The sequence below is a fragment of the Ranitomeya variabilis genome, chromosome 3 (genome assembly GCF_051348905.1).
Source record: "Ranitomeya variabilis isolate aRanVar5 chromosome 3, aRanVar5.hap1, whole genome shotgun sequence".
Lineage (NCBI taxonomy): Eukaryota > Metazoa > Chordata > Amphibia > Anura > Dendrobatidae > Ranitomeya > Ranitomeya variabilis.
In genome coordinates this window covers 472,388,209-472,404,704 of record NC_135234.1, presented here as the reverse complement: position 1 = coordinate 472,404,704, position 16,496 = coordinate 472,388,209, and the positions used below count along the sequence as shown (strand labels likewise).

The 16,496-nt window shown below is 43.6% G+C and overlaps 1 protein-coding gene across 3 annotated transcripts in view; it reads right to left on the bottom strand.

Annotated features, from left to right (window-relative positions):
- Positions 1-4,929: 4,929 nt before the first annotated feature.
- LOC143818325 (uncharacterized) overlaps positions 4,930-16,496 on the bottom strand; it is a 112,109-nt gene continuing 100,542 nt past the window's right edge. For all 3 annotated transcript variants that reach the window (XM_077299673.1, XM_077299671.1, XM_077299674.1), the window contains 2 exons: positions 9,847-10,077; positions 4,930-6,068 (listed from right to left, as the gene is read on the bottom strand). In XM_077299673.1, coding sequence (XP_077155788.1) covers positions 6,011-6,068; positions 9,847-10,077 — 289 coding nt within the window. In that variant the 3' untranslated portion in view covers positions 4,930-6,010. The remainder of the gene's footprint in view (positions 6,069-9,846; positions 10,078-16,496) is intronic.

Genomic DNA, 16,496 nt, shown 5'->3' with positions numbered 1-16,496 from the left:
TCAGAAATCCTAGGTCAGAACCTAAAATACCGATTCCTGAACTGTTTTCCGGAGACAGGTTTAAGTTTAGGAATTTCGTGAATAATTGTAAATTGTTTTTGTCCCTGAGACCCTGTTCATCTGGAGACTCTGCTCAGCAAGTGAAAATTGTTATTTCGTTCTTACGGGGCGACCCTCAGGATTGGGCTTTTTCGCTGGCGCCAGGGGATCCGGCATTGGCTGATATTGATGCGTTTTTTCTGGCGCTCGGTTTACTTTATGAGGAACCCAATCTTGAGATTCAGGCAGAAAAGGCCTTGCTGGCTATGTCTCAGGGGCAGGACGAGGCTGAAGTGTATTGCCAAAAATTTCGGAAATGGTCCATGCTGACACATTGGAACGAGTGTGCACTGGCCGCTAATTTTAGAAATGGCCTTTCTGAAGCCATTAAAAATGTTATGGTGGGTTTTCCCATTCCCACAGGTCTGAATGATACTATGGCACTGGCTATTCAAATTGACCGGCGGTTGCGGGAGCGCAAAACCGCAAATTCCCTCATGGTGTTGTCTGAACAGACACCTAATTCGGTGCAATGTGATAGAAAAACCGCAAATTCCCTCATGGTGTTGTCTGAACAGACACCTGATTTAACCCCTTCCCGACATGTGACGTAATAGTACGTCACATGTCGGGACCCCCGCTTTGATGTGCGCTCCGGCGGTGAGCGCACATCAAAGTCGCGACATGTCAGCTGTTTTTTACAGCTGACATGTGCGCGCAATAGCGGCGGGTGAAATCGCGATCACCCGCCGCTATTAACTAGTTAAATGCCGCTGTCAAACTCAGACAGCGGCATTTAACTACCGCATCCGGCCGTGCGGCCGGATATGAGCGCATCGCCGACCCCTGTCACATGATCGGGGGTCGGCGATGCTTGTGCATTGTAACCATAGAGGTCCTGGAGACCTCTATGGTTACTGATCGCCGGTGGCTGTGAGCGCCCCCCTGTGGTCGGCGCTCACAGCACACCTGCATTTTAGCTACATAACAGCGATCTGATGATCGCTGTTATGTAGCAGAGCCGATCGGGCTGTGCCTGCTTCTAGCCTCCCATGGAGGCTATAGAAGCATGGTAAAAGTGAAAAAAAAAAGTAAAAAAAAATGTGAAAAAAATAAAAAAAATATAAAAGTTTAAATCACCCCCCTTTCGCCCCAATCAAAATAAATCAATAAAAAAAAAGCCCAACCTACACACATTTGGTATCGCCGTGTTCAGAATCGCCCGATCTATCAATAAAAAAAAAGCATTAACCTGATCGCTAAACGGCGTAATGAAAAAAAAAATCGAAACGCCAGATTTACGTTTTTTTGGTCGCCACGACATTGCATTAAAATGCAATAACGGGCGATCAAAAGAACGTATCTGCACCGAAATGCTATCATTAAAAATGCCAGCTCGGCACGCAAAAAATAAGCCCTCACCCGACCCCAGATCACGAAAAATGGAGACGCTACGGGTATCGGAAAATGGCGCAATTTTATTTATTTATTTTTTTGCAAAGTTTGGAATTTTTTTTCACCACTTAGGTAAAAAAGAACCTAGTCATGTTTGGTGTCTATGAACTCGTACTGACCTGGAGAATCATAATGGCAGGTCAGTTTTAGCATTTAGTGAACCTAGCAAAATAGGCAAGCAAAAAACAAGTGTGGGATTGCACTTTTTTTGCAATTTCACTGCACTTGGAATTTTTTTCCCGTTTTCTAGTACACGACATGGTAAAACCAATGATGTCGTTCAAAAGTACAACTCGTCCCGCAAAAAATAAGCCCTCACATGGCCAAATTGACAGAAAAATAAAAAAGTTATGGCTCTGGGAAGGAGGGGAGCGAAAAACGAAAACGGAAAAACGGAAAAAGCTCCGGGGGTGAAGGGGTTAATGCAATGTGATAGAATCCTGACTAGAAATGAGCGGAAAATTCATAGACGCCGGAATGGCTTGTGCTACTACTGTGGTGATTCTACACATATTATCTCAGCATGCTCTAAACGTATAGCTAAGGTTGTTAGTCCTGTCACCGTTGGTAATTTGCAACCTAAATTTATTCTGTCTGTAACTTTGATTTGCTCACTGTCATCTTATCCTGTCATGGCGTTTGTGGATTCAGGTGCTGCCCTGAGTCTTATGGATCTCTCATTTGCTAAGCGCTGTGGTTTTACTCTTGAACCATTGGAGAATCCTATTCCTCTTAGGGGTATTGATGCTACGCCATTGGCAGCAAATAAACCGCAGTATTGGACACAGGTTACCATGTGCATGACTCCTGAACACCGCGAGGTGATACGTTTCCTGGTTTTACATAAAATGCATGATTTGGTTGTTTTAGGGCTGCCATGGTTACAGACCCATAATCCAGTCCTGGACTGGAAGGCTATGTCAGTCTCAAGTTGGGGCTGTCTTGGTATTCATGGGGATTCCCTGCCTGTGTCTATTGCTTCTTCTACGCCTTCGGAAGTTCCGGAGTATTTGTCTGATTATCAGGATGTCTTCAGTGAGTCTGAGTCCAGTGCACTGCCTCCTCATAGGGACTGTGACTGTGCTATAGATTTGATCCCAGGCAGTAAATTTCCTAAGGGAAGACTGTTATGACCCCAATGGCGAGGGTCTCAGAGGAACGTGGAAGTCTGCAGAATACAAAAATCCAGCTCATAGGGCAGTGGTAACTGGGTTGACCATATATCTACTCCTAACGCCAACACTAGAAGTAGCCGGGGATCATTCCTACGTTGATTCTAGATGACACGCTCCAGCCGGAGAATCTAGCTACCCCCAGTAGAGGAAAACAAAAGACCTTTCTTGCCTCCAGAGAAGGGGACCCCAAAGCTGGATAGAGGCCCCCCACAAATAATAACGGTGAGGTAAGAGGAAATGACAAACACAGAAATGAACCAGGTTTAGCACAGAGAGGCCCGCTTACTGATAGCAGAATAAAGAAAGGTAACTTATATGGTCAACAAAAACCCTATCAAAATCCACACTGGAAATTCAAGAACCCCCGAACCGTCTAACGGTCCGGGGGGAGAACACCAGCCCCCTAGAGCTTCCAGCAAAGGTCAGGATATAAATTTGGAACAAGCTGGACAAAAATACAAAACCAAAACAAATAGCAAAAAGCAAAAAGCAGACTTAGCTGAAATTACTGGAACCAGGATCAGTAGACAAGAGCACAGCAGACTAGCTCTGATAACTACGTTGCCAGGCATTGAACTGAAGGTCCAGGGAGCTTATATAGCAACACCCCTAACTAACGACCCAGGTGCGGATAAAAGGAATGACAGAAAAACCAGAGTCAAAAAACTAGTAACCACTAGAGGGAGCAAAAAGCAAATTCACAACAGATCTCCCCTATAGAGCTGTCGCATCAGGAGATGTGACAGCTCTATAGACCTTCAGTGACACACTGACAGGAGACAATGGCTCTTGCAGAGAATCACTGAAGAGGTTACTTTAGTTCATTGCTCTCACTTTATGGCACTGCAGCGTGAGAATTTTCCCACACAGCTGTGCCTCAAGTGACAGTATGAACTATACTGTACTCACAGCAGCAGAGGGATACAGTGCGGAAGGATACCTTCCGTGATTGTATCCGGGAGCCCCCGGAGAGCGGTCGCATCAGCTGATGTGACAGCTCTCTATGGGAGATCATCGTGGGACAATCGTATTAATTGGATTATGGCGGACACAGGGAGTATATTGTTGCTTTATTATGTTATTTTTTTCAGGTGAGCGAGGGTTTCGGTGATGGTGAGTATGAACTATATATGTACTGTATGTGTTTTTTTTTTTTTTACATTCAGCACATTAGCCGGATGATGGGACTACTACTGTCCCATCATTGGCTAATGTGTCAATCACTGTCACTGTAGTAAGCATAGCTGGACGATGCCTGCACACACACAGCCCCGGACAGCCCCGCAGAACCCGCCAGCAGACCCCGCCCGCACACACACACAGTCACCACCCACACTCCGCCCACCACTTCCCTCCTGGGCCGCAGCGTTTCTCGCAGGGTGCTCTGTCCGTGGAGCTGGGACACGGTGCCAGAGATAGTGGTATGTGTTCAGTGCTTATGCATACCGCGATCTCTACCGCGTTCTCCTGGGCCACAATCCTCATCCCTGGATGCATCACTCTGTGGGGTCTAGGCTGCGCAGGCGCGTCGCTCTTGCGCAGTCTATAAAGACTTCGGACAGAGTGACGCTCCTAGCATATTATAAATATAGTAGGATGTTTATGTCTGTGTATGTATGTGTGTGTGTGTGTGTATATATATATATATATATATATATATATATATATATACATACACACCCTGCTGTATGCTCTCTATTATATGAATATATTCCCCCATCTAATCAATCTCATCTATCCTGTGTATCCTAACTATCCATCTATCCCATCTATGAATGTTATTTATCTATTGATCCCATCTTTCCATCCATCCATCCGTCAGTGAGGGGCGGTAGGGGACAATCCTTATTATTAGGGCAGGGCTTTGTGCATTACTTTTATTCCCGGTAACAGTGCAGTGTAAAAGAGATGGTACTGAGGCTCTGTGTGACACTGGAGGATGATTAGGAGGGTTTGTCAGCATTACAGGGTGTTTGATAACCATTGGCTTACAGCACAGCAGAAGTAATAATGGACATGTAGTCAAAAAGGAGCAGAGCATTCTGATGAGGACATGATGGCTGGGCCAGGGTATAGGAAGCGAAAGTAGAATGGTATAAAACATGAAATCTGGCTGAAAATGTATATGGGGACAGGCTCAGATTAGAGGAATCCCCAGATAGGCCTCTGTGCAGATCTGGGCCACCAAGCCCATTGTATGGGCAGGACTTGGCATAATTCACTTAAATCACTCTCAACAGAAAAAAAGCATATCATCATTAATTAATCAAACTAGCCAGTTTATTATTACATAGAGATATTGGTAAATTTGTAAACTAGGTTAGTGTAATATTTGTATGCATGTGAAAAGTGGGCCCTCTCCCAAAGTCAATGTTACTGCTAGGCCTTTGGCACCCCAGGCAAACACTGTATGGGGATCTTTAGATGCATTATCTTTAAGCAAAACCAGTAAGGCCGCTTTCACACTTCCGTTTTTAACAATCAGTCAGAATCCGTCAAAATGTGAAAAGACGGATCCTGTGTAGATTGTAAAAAACAGATGCACTGGGTCCGTTTTTTTGACGGATCCATCAAGGCTATGTGCACATGTTGTGTATGCATCTTCGCCGCGTTTTTCCGCTGCGAAAACGCATACACAACACAACCCAGGTTAAAAATAATTTAAAAAAATAAAAAATCGTAATATTCTTACCTTCCGGCGTACCCCGCGGCCTTCCCGATGCTTGCGATGCTGCCGGCAGCTCCCGTTCCCAGTAATGCCTTGCGAGACAATGACCTTGTGAGACCACTACGTGAGACGAACAGCAATTTTACGATGGATCCTGCGCACGATGGATGAAACGGAAGGCCATCCGTCACAATCCGTTGCTAATATGTCTATGAGAAAAAACCAGATCCAGCAGAAACATTTGCTGGATCCGTTTTTTTTTTCACAAAATGACCCATTGTGACAGAAAAAGACGGAAGTGTGAAAGAGGCCTAACGGAGTTAGGGTAGTGGACAATCTCGTTATTACCTATGTATACTGTATATCACGTTGTGTATTTTTTATGGATGCTAGATATGCTAGTGCCATATATCTCTGTTATATGCGTTGGTTTTTATTATGCACAACAAAACTCAAGAAAAAAAAAAACTCCTTAACATCTTTCACAATTAGAAATGTTTATAAAATAGAGTTTAGTTAAAATATGGAGATACCACAACAGAACGCAAACATGGGTTTTAACCATCAGACCTAAAATATAAATACATACATTACAAATCACAATACATAACCATGTAGAATTTCCACATTTTTCAGCCAGGTATTTTGAACATGTAATAAGTTTCTCCATGATTTAATTCCAGGCCATGATAACTTTGTTGAAATTTACAAATACTCCTTTGTTTGGTTTGCTGTTGGTAAAATTAAGAAAAAGAAAAGAACCATTTAGCTGTTGTTAACACACAACATTTTGAAAGGCAGTGATAATTTGAGAATGTGTAGATTTAGATAACAATACTGGCTAAAATGACTTATCTTGCTCAGCCATGATGAAACTCCTTCTGCCAACTAGCAAATGTTCATTAATAATGGTCTCTAAACAGAAGTCAGAAGGGAACGGCCCAATGTTGAGAATTTCCTAGCAAAATATGTCTGTGTATAATTTCAATGCCAACATCCCTATTACGGTATTTACAATGTACTTCATATGCCCATTAGATTGTTGTCTTAGTGGATCTGGCTAAAGCCTGTGTAAGAAATTCTGCAACTAGAGAAGTTTTATTGGGCGGTGTTTTATCAGCTCTCAGTCATAGTCTGGAGCAGACATGAAAAACAATTGCAATAACACGTCACCAAAAAGACATATGACAATTGGTTTTTATGAATCAATATACTTTTAGGCTTATTTTAAAGCAATTCAATAATATAAGTCCCTAACTAACTGTTAAAGTAAGCTACATTGAACATTGCACTCCTTGGAGTCTGGTGTGGGGGGGCTTATGTTTGCATTTTATATATATTATCCATGAAATCTACCTACGAAAAAAATCTAAACTTTGCAGATAACATTTTAGATTAAGGCCGGCGTCACACTCAGCGTAGGGAAATACGGTCCATATTTTACATGCGCAATATGCACAAATGATCTCAAAACAGTGTTCCGTATGTCATCCGTAGGCAGGGTGTGGCTGTGTATTTTGCGCATGTAAACCTCCGTATGTAATCCGTATGGCATCCGTACGCCGGCTTGCAAAATGGACATAGAACGGATCCATGGGCTCAAATATTCGTGAAAATATATACAGTATATGCCATATCGGCATATATACACGGGGATATGAACACACACACAAAATGCGCCACACACTACGACGTGCTTGAACACACATACCACCCTCAGCACACATTTCACCACACATACACCAACCTCGCTACATAAAAGTTGAAACACAAAAGTCGCCACTCAAAACTCTCCACGCGCAAAATTCGCCACATGCAAAACTAGGCTCACGCAAAACTCGCCACACGTGCAAAACTCACCTCATGGAAAACTCGTCACATGCAAAACTTGCACACGTGGAAAAATTGCCACATGCACAAAAGTTGCAACACATGCAAAAGTTGCCTCACACAAAACTTGCACATACTCAAAACGCACCACACGTAAAACTCGCCACGCGCAAAACTCGCCATGCGCAAAACTTGCTGCACACAACTTGCTACACTAACCTGTCACATGCAACTCGACACACAAAAAGTTGCTACACAAAAAGTTGCTACACGCATGTCGCCACACAAAACTCATCTCACAAAAGTCGCTACATGCATGTCGCCACACGCAACTCAACACACACAACTTGACACATGAAAATCGCCCTAAAACACACACAAGTCTGGTATTATCCTTCAAAAATAAAAATCTGATTAATAAGCCGACAAACTACAAGAGCAACAAATATATACTGCCAGGGGGGAGGGCTCCTGTTGGCTGGGGATTTATCAGGCTGCCAATTTAGCTTACAAATACTGAGGTAAAAATACTGACCAAATAACGTGTGAACGAGGTCTAATACAGGAGGAGATGACACACAGATATAAACTATATACAGGAGGAGATGACATACAGGTACATACTATATACAGGGGAGATGACACATAGGTATATACAGGAGGAGATGACATACAGTAGGTACATACTATATACAGGGGAGAAGGCATACAGGTATATACTATATATAGGAGGAGATGACACAGGTATATACTATATACAGAAGAGATGACATACATGTATATACAGGAGGAGATGACACATAGGTATATACAATATACAGAAGGAGATGACATACAGCAGTTATATATTATATACAGGGGAGATGACATACAGGTATATACTATATATAAGGGAGATGACAAACATGTTTATACTGAGGGGAAAATGAGATGTGTGAGGTGAAAATGAAAAGGTGTGAGTGCAAAATGAGAGGAGTGAGGGAAAATAGTGGAGTGATCAGAAAATGACAGATGTGAGGTCGAAATGACAAGTGTTAGGGGGGAATGAGAGGAGTGAGGGAAAATAAGAGGAGTGAGGGGAAAAATGAGAGGCATGATAGGAAAATGAGAGAAGTGAGGTGCTATAACTAACCACAGATATTTACTATGCCCAAGCAACGCCGGGCTCTTCAGCTAGTTATTGATATTTGCCAAATGCCAGAATAATGAGAGAGAGACTGCTTTAAGGCATTTTTATTACTTAATGCAAAGTCATAAGTTTACATTCACTTAAATTACTATGCCTTTAAATAATTCTGGACTGCCCATATGATGTTGTCATGTGTTTGTTCCTGTGCGCATTTGCAGATAGAAGAAGCTTCCAAAGACCTTGATTTCTGGAGACGTCCTGTGATCTCATGAAACTAAAATTGAACTTTTGGGCATAATGACCATTGTTCGGTTTGGAGGAGTAAGGGAGAAGCTTGGAAGCATAAGAACACCATCCCAACTGTAAAACATGGGGGTGGCAGCATCATGTTGTAGGTTTTTTTGTTTGTTTTTTTGTTTGTTTGTTTTGCTGCATGAGGGATTGATGCACTTAACAAAATAGATGTTATCATAAACAAAGAAGATTATGTAGCAACACTGAAGCAACATTTCAAGACATGAGCCAGGAAGTTATAGCTTGGGCGGAAATGGGTCTTCCAAATGGAGAATGACTTGAAGCATACTGCCAAAATGGTAAAGTGGCTTAGGCTACTTTCACACTAACGTCGGGAAAGACCCGTCGCTGTGCGTCGGGCCGACGTTCCCGACGCTAGCGTGGTCTCCGCCGCACAACGGGGGCAGCGGATGTATTTTTCCAACGCATCCGCTGCCCCATTGTGAGGTGCGGGGAAGTGCGGGGAGGTGGGGGCAGAGTTCCGGCCGCGCATGCGCGGTCGGAAAAAGCGGACCGTCGGGAGCAAAACACGTTACATGTAACGTTTTTTTCTCCCGACGGTCCGCTACCACACGCCCAAGCGTCGCAAAGCGGACGCGACGTTTGGCAATGCGTCGCAAATGCGTCGCTAATATTAGTCTATGACGAAAAAACGTATCCAGCAAGAACTTTTGCTGGATGCGTATTTTCGGCAAAACGACGCATTTGCGACGTATTGCAGTTAACGCTAGTGTGAAAGTAGCCTTAAGGATAACAAAGTCAATGTTTCGAGTGGCCATCACAAAGCTCTGATCTCAATCCTAAAATTTATGGGCAAAGCTGAAAAGGCAGGTGCAAGCAAGGGGACCTACAAACTTAGATCAGTTACACCAGTTTTGTCAGAGGAATGGGCCCAAATTCTCACCAACTGTTGTGAGAAGCTTGTGGAAGGATATCCCAAACGTTTGACCCAAGTCATTCAGTTTAAGAGCAATGGTACCAAATGCTAATGAAATGTATGTAAACTTTTGACTTTGCAGTAAGTAATAAAAATGCCTTAAAACATTCTCTCTCTCATTATTCTGGCATTTGGCAAATATTAATAATTGTGGTAATCCTGACTGACCTAAAACGGGAAAGGTTTATTCTGATTTCATGTCAGATATTGAAAAAAACATGCACGTGTGTCTTTTTATATAGTGTATGTAAACGCCTGGTTTCAACTGTAGTTATAAAGACACAATTCTAAGGATGCATGCACTGCTAAATTCTCTTACCAAAGGAAATATCGAGTTCCCTGAAACTTGCCATCATGTTTCCCAAGCTCATCTCCTTCCAGCTCAACACCTAGATATATCTCCTCTCTTCCTGGCAGGTGCCCCTTGTAATTTATTGTGCCTTTACTTATTTTTCCACCTGGACGTGAAAATTTTACCAGATCCCCAAGATTTAGGTCTGCCATACTTTTTGGAGCAAATGGCCGACGTGGTAACACTGGTATATAGGGTCTATAGGAAGAAAGAAAAAAATTAAAATGCATTTTTTTTTTCTTTTTCAGATTTTTTTTAACTACACGTATTGCAACTTTCTCTAATAAAGACCTCCAGTCTATTGCATCTTATGTATTTTATAATAGTGGAAAAATGGAGGTACAATCCCAAGTTAAAAAAGTTGGGATGCTGATTAAAATGTAAAGAAACCAGGAATGCAATGATCTGGAAATAACCATATTTTATTCACAATAAAACATAAAACACACATCAGAAACTGAAAAAAAAATAACTTATTTAGAAATTGATGGCAGGAATACCTCTCAAAAAGTCGACACTGAGCTAACAAAAGGTTGAAGAAGTAAGTAGTAGTGATGAGCGAATATACCCGTTACTTGAGATTTCTCGAGCACGCTCGGGTGTCCTCCAAGTATTTTTTAGTGCTCGGAAATTTATTTTTTATTGCCGCAGCTGAATGATTTACATCTGTTAGCCAGCATAAGTACATGTGGGGATTCCCTAGCAACCAGGCAACCCCCACATGTACTTATGCTGGCTAACAGATGTAAATCATTCAGCTGCGGCGATGAAAACTAAATCTCTGATCACTAAAAAATACTCGGAGGACACCCGAGCATGCTTGAGAAATCTCGAGTAACAAGTATATTCGCTCATCACTAGTAAGTAGTACTAATAAAAATGTAGCGCCCCCACTGCCGCAGGGCCGAGGGGTACCCGGTACCGGGCCTCTGAGTCTCTGCTCTGGGGTTGTCACGGTGGCTAGGCCCGATCCGTGACCCTGCCGAGGGGCGCACAGTCAGTGGTAGATATGATGGATGATGGTAGTGGTGGTGGTGCGGTGCAATAAATAACGAGGACACCAGGTTGCAGTCTCTTTACCTCTTTACTGAAGATCTCTGGGTCCTCAGTCCGGAATCCGGATAACCAGGCTGCGCAAGTCCGGCCGGTCCAATGGCACCTCCAGAGTTCTCTTTACAGGTGGAAATCTGTGCCTTCCTTCTAGCGCTATGTGTTGCGGTCCTTCCCTGCTGTGCTTACGGAAAGTCCCCACAACTGTTGTGTCTGTTTCTTAAGTTCCCTCACAACACGATTAGATGATGTTCTGCTAATCCTCCGTCCCTCCCTGATGTTACGGTTAGGACGGCACCCGTTTGACGGGTAGGCTCGGAGCTCTTCCGGGACCCTAGAGTCGCCCCTCTCCACAAGTTGCCCCCCAAGACTGCATAGGTGATTTAGGTGAGACAGCCCGCCTGAGACTGACTGTCCTGCCGTAGGTTCGAAGTATTGCCTGAAGCTGTATATAGAAATACTTCCTTCGGCGTTCCGGCCACCGGTTGTTTGCGCCTCAGTAGGATGTTGCCTCGATCTTACAGCACGACCCCTACTGGTATTCTCCTTGTTGCTTTGATCTCGTTTCTCACTCAGCACAATCTATCTTGCTTCTAGTCCTTCCTTGGGCACCGCCGCTATACTGAGCAGGCACGGTCCCGTTACGTTCTCTCAGTTTGCCAAGCCTCTGTCAGGATCCCACCCCTGACAGGGACCCTACCGAATCTTCTCCTGCAACACCCTCTGCCACAAGGTGTTGCCTGGCTCCAACCCAGTCAGCTTTCTGTCTAACTTCCTGCCTGACCCCCAGTTTTACCAGTGTTGTGGAGAGTGGCCTAGTAAATAGAACCCTTAGCTCCCCCTGGAGGCCCGGCGGTGAAATGTATTGGTGTCTGTGATACCTGCTCAGATGAACTCCTTCAGTGCCATCAGACGTACCATAGCTCCCCTTAGTGGCGGAGCCACAGTACTGCAACGACCAGGACTCTGGGGCGCTGCAAAAACAGCTGAAGGATCACTTTTCAACAAAGTGACATAACTTTGTATAAAATGAAGCAAAGATGATCAGAAGCAGTGGTGTAACCAGAGTTGGATGGGCACTGAAGCAAAATATGCACCTGGGCCCACAACTGCATGTTGGTCAGATGGGCCCTTGTAGAATTCTTGATCCCATAAAGACAAAAAAGGTGATTGCCCCCATTTAATAATATACTCATCTTGGACCCTTCCTGTAATAATGTTCCCCATCCTGGCACCTTTATTCAATAATGTCGCCCATGTTGGTTCCTTTCCTGTATTAATTTCCGCAATCCTGGGCCCCTTCCGGTAATAATAGCCTTTATTAAATAATTATTCTATTATAATGTCTCCCATATCTTGAGCCCTTTATTTTATAATGTCCCCCATTCTGAGACCTTTCCTATAATGTTCCCATCGTGTAATAATGTCTTCCATCCTGGCCCCTTTCTTTAATAATGTACCCTCTGTGATCGCAATCATTACGCCTATGGTTAGAGGCCCCCCCAATCTGTCAACGACTATGTTTAAAAATTGTGGAACAATTTCAGAAAAATGTTCCTCAATGTAAAATTGCAAAGACTGTCCGCTCCGCCCCCTGGTGGCATGAACTCATATGAACTGTACGTGTGTGTGTTTCTTTCATTAAAATACTTTATTCTTAACGTGTTTGTGTATTTTTAACCCTTTCAGACTATTGGATTATTAATGGATAGTAGTCTTATTGACACCTCGCCATTATTAACCCGGCTTAATGTCACCTTACAATAGCAAGGTGACCTTAACCCCTTATTACCCCATATGCCAATGCCACAGGGCAGTGGGAAGAGAGAGTCTAAGCGCCGAAAGAGATGCATCTTACAGATGCGCCTTTTCTGGGGTGGCTGGGGCAGATGTTTTTAGCCGGGGGGCCCAATAACCATGGTCCCTCTCTAGGCTATTAATATCTGCCCTCAGTCACTGGCTTTCCCTCTCTGGCGGAGAAAATTGCGCTGGAGCCCACGCCAGTTTTTTCAGTGAATTAATCCTTTAATTTAACCCCTACAGCTCCCAAAATTTACACACACATACTACTAACATTATTAGTGAGGGTCATATAAAAATATAACTGATATGCAATGGTTTACTGTAGGTAAACCAGGTCTCATATCCTGTTGGGTTCTGCAATGATTATGCAGAAGCCGACAATTGAATTACCAGCTTTTCTGCTACCTAATGCTCTATGAAATATATATATATTTGTGTGTGTCAAGGATATATATATATATATATATATATATATATATATATATATATACAGTGGGGCAAAAAAGTATTTAGTCAGTCAGCAATAGTGCAAGTTCCACCACTTAAAAAGATGAGAGGCGTCTGTAATTTACATCATAGGTAGACCTCAACTATGGGAGACAAACTGAGAAAAAAAAATCCAGAAAATCACATTGTCGGTTTTTTTATCATTTTATTTGCATTTTATGGTGGAAAATAAGTATTTGGTCAGAAACAAAATTTCATCTCAATACTTTGTAATATTTCCTTTGTTGGCAATGACCGAGGTCAAACGTTTTCTGTAAGTCTTCACAAGGTTGCCACACACTGTTGTTGGTATGTTGGCCCATTCCTCCATGCAGATCTCCTCTAGAGCAGTGATGTTTTTGGCTTTTCACTTGGCAACACGGACTTTCAACTCCCTCCAAAGGTTTTCTATAGGGTTGAGATCTGGAGACTGGCTAGGCCACTCCAGGACCTTGAAATGCTTCTTACGAAGCCACTCCTTCGTTGCCCTGGCAGTGTGCTTTGGATCATTGTCATGTTGAAAGACCCAGCCACGTTTCATCTTCAATGCCCTTGCTGATGGAAGGAGGTTTGCACTCAAAATCTCACGATACATGGCCCCATTCATTCTTTCATGTACCCGGATCAGTCGTCCTGGCCCCTTTCCAGAGAAACAGCCCCAAAGCATTATGTTTCCACCACCATGCTTTACAGTAGGTATGGTGTTTGATGGATGCAACTCAGTATTCTTTTTCCTCCAAACACGACAAGTTGTGTTTCTACCAAACAGTTCCAGTTTGGTTTCATCAGACCATAGGACATTCTCCCAAAACTCCTCTGGATCATCCAAATGCTCTCTAGCAAACTTCAGACGGGCCCGGACATGTACTGGCTTAAGCAGTGGGACACGTCTGGCACTGCAGGATCTGAGTCCATGGTGGCGTAGTGTTACTTATGGTAGGCCTTGTTACATTGGTCCCAGCTCTCTGCAGTTCATTCACTAGGTCCCCCCGTGTGGTTCTGGGATTTTTGCTCACCGTTCTTGTGATCATTCTGACCCCACGGGGTGGGATTTTGCGTGGAGCCCCAGATCGAGGGAGATTATCAGTGGTCTTGTATGTCTTCCATTTTCTAATTATTGCTCCCACTGTTGATTTCTTCACTCCAAGCTGGTTGGCTATTGCAGATTCAGTCTTCCCAGCCTGGTGCAGGGCTACAATTTTGGTTCTGGTGTCCTTTGACAGCTCTTTGGTCTTCACCATAGTGGAGTTTGGAGTCAGACTGTTTCAGGGTGTGCACAGGTGTCTTTTTATACTGATAACAAGTTTAAACAGGTGCCATTACTACAGGTAATGAGTGGAGGAAAGAGGAGACTCTTAAAGAAGAAGTTACAGGTCTGTGAGAGCCAGAAATCTTGATTGTTTGTTTCTGACCAAATACTTATTTTCCACCATAAAATGCAAATAAAATGATAAAAAAACAGACAATGTGATTTTCTGGATTTTTTTTTCTCAGTTTGTCTCCCATAGTTGAGGTCTACCTATGATGTAAATTACAGACGCCTCTCATCTTTTTAAGTGGTGGAACTTGCACTATTGCTGACTGACTAAATACTTTTTTGCCCCACTGTATATATATATATATATATATATATATATATATATATATATATATATATCAAAAAAATAAAGGGAACACTAAAATACCACATCCTAGATATCACTGAATGAAATGTTTCAGTTGCAAATCTTTATTCATTAAGTAGTGGAATGTGTTGAGAACAATAAAACATAAAAATGATCAATGTAAATCAAAAGTATCCCATGGAGGTCTGGATTTGGAATGATACTCAAAATCAAAGTGGAAAATCAAATTACAGGCTGGTCCAACTTCAGTGGAAATGCCTCAAGACAAGGAAATGATGTTATGTTGTGTGTGGCCTCAATGTGCCTGTATGATCTCCCTACAGTGCCTGGGCATGCTCCTGATGAGGCGGCGGATGGTCTCCTGAGGGATCTCTGCCCAAACCTGGATTAAACCATCTGCCAACTCCTGGACAGTCTGTGGTGCAACGTGATGTTGGTGGATAGTGTGAGACATGATGTCCCAGATGTGTTCAATCGGATTCAGGTCTGGGGAACGGGCGGGCCAGTCCATAGCTTCAATGACTTCATCTTGCATGAACTGCTGACACACTCCAGCCACATGAGGTCTGACATTGTCCTGCATTAGGAGGAACCCAGGGCCAACCGCACCAGCATATGTTCTCACAAGGGGTCTGAGGATCTCATCTCGGTACCTAATGGCAGTCAGACTACCTCTGGCAAGCACAAGGAGGGCTGTGCGGCCCTTCAAAGAAATGCCACCCCACAACATTACTGACCCACTGCCAAACCAGTCGTGCTGAAGGATGTTGCAGGCAGCACATTGCTCTCCACAGCATCTCCAGTCTCTGTCACGTCTGTCACATGTGCTCAGTGTGAACCTGCTTTCATCTGTGAAGAGCACAGGGCGCCAGTCGCGAATTTGCCAATCCTGGTGTTCTGTGGCAAATGCCAAGCATCCTGCTCGGTGTTGGGCTGTTAGCACAACCCCCATCTGTGGACGTCGGGCACTCAGACCATCTTCATGGAGTCGGTTTCTAACCATTTGTGCAGACACAGGCACATTTGTGGCCTGCTGGAGGTCATTTTGCAGGGCTCTGGCAGTGCTCCTCCTGTTCCTCCTTCCACAACGGCTGATGTAGTGGTCCTGCTGCTGGGTTGTTGCCCTCCTACGGCCCCCTCTACATCTCCTGGTATACTAGCCTGTCTTCTAGTAGCACCTCAAGCCTCTGGACACTACGCTGACACAGCAAACCTTGCCACAGCTCGCAATGATGTGCCATCCTGGATAAGCTGCACTACCTGAGCCACTTGTGTGGGTTGTAGAGTCTGTTTCATGCTACCATGAGTGTGAAAGCACAACCAACATTGAAAAGTGACCAAAACATCAGCCAGAAAGCATTGGTACTGAGATGTGGTCTGTGGTCCCCACCTGCAGAACCACTCCTTTATTGAGTGTGTCTTGATAATTGCCAATAATTTCCGTCTGTTGTCTATTCCATTTGCTCAACAGTATGTGAAATTGATTGTCAAACAGTGTTGCTTCCTAAGTGGACAGTTTGATTTCACAGAAGTTTGATGTACTTGGAGTTATATTCTGTTGTTTAAGAGTTGCCTCTATTTTTTTGAGCAGTGTATATACACTGCTACACCTGGGCGAGTAGTGAAATACTTGCTATTTTCAGAGTACCACGA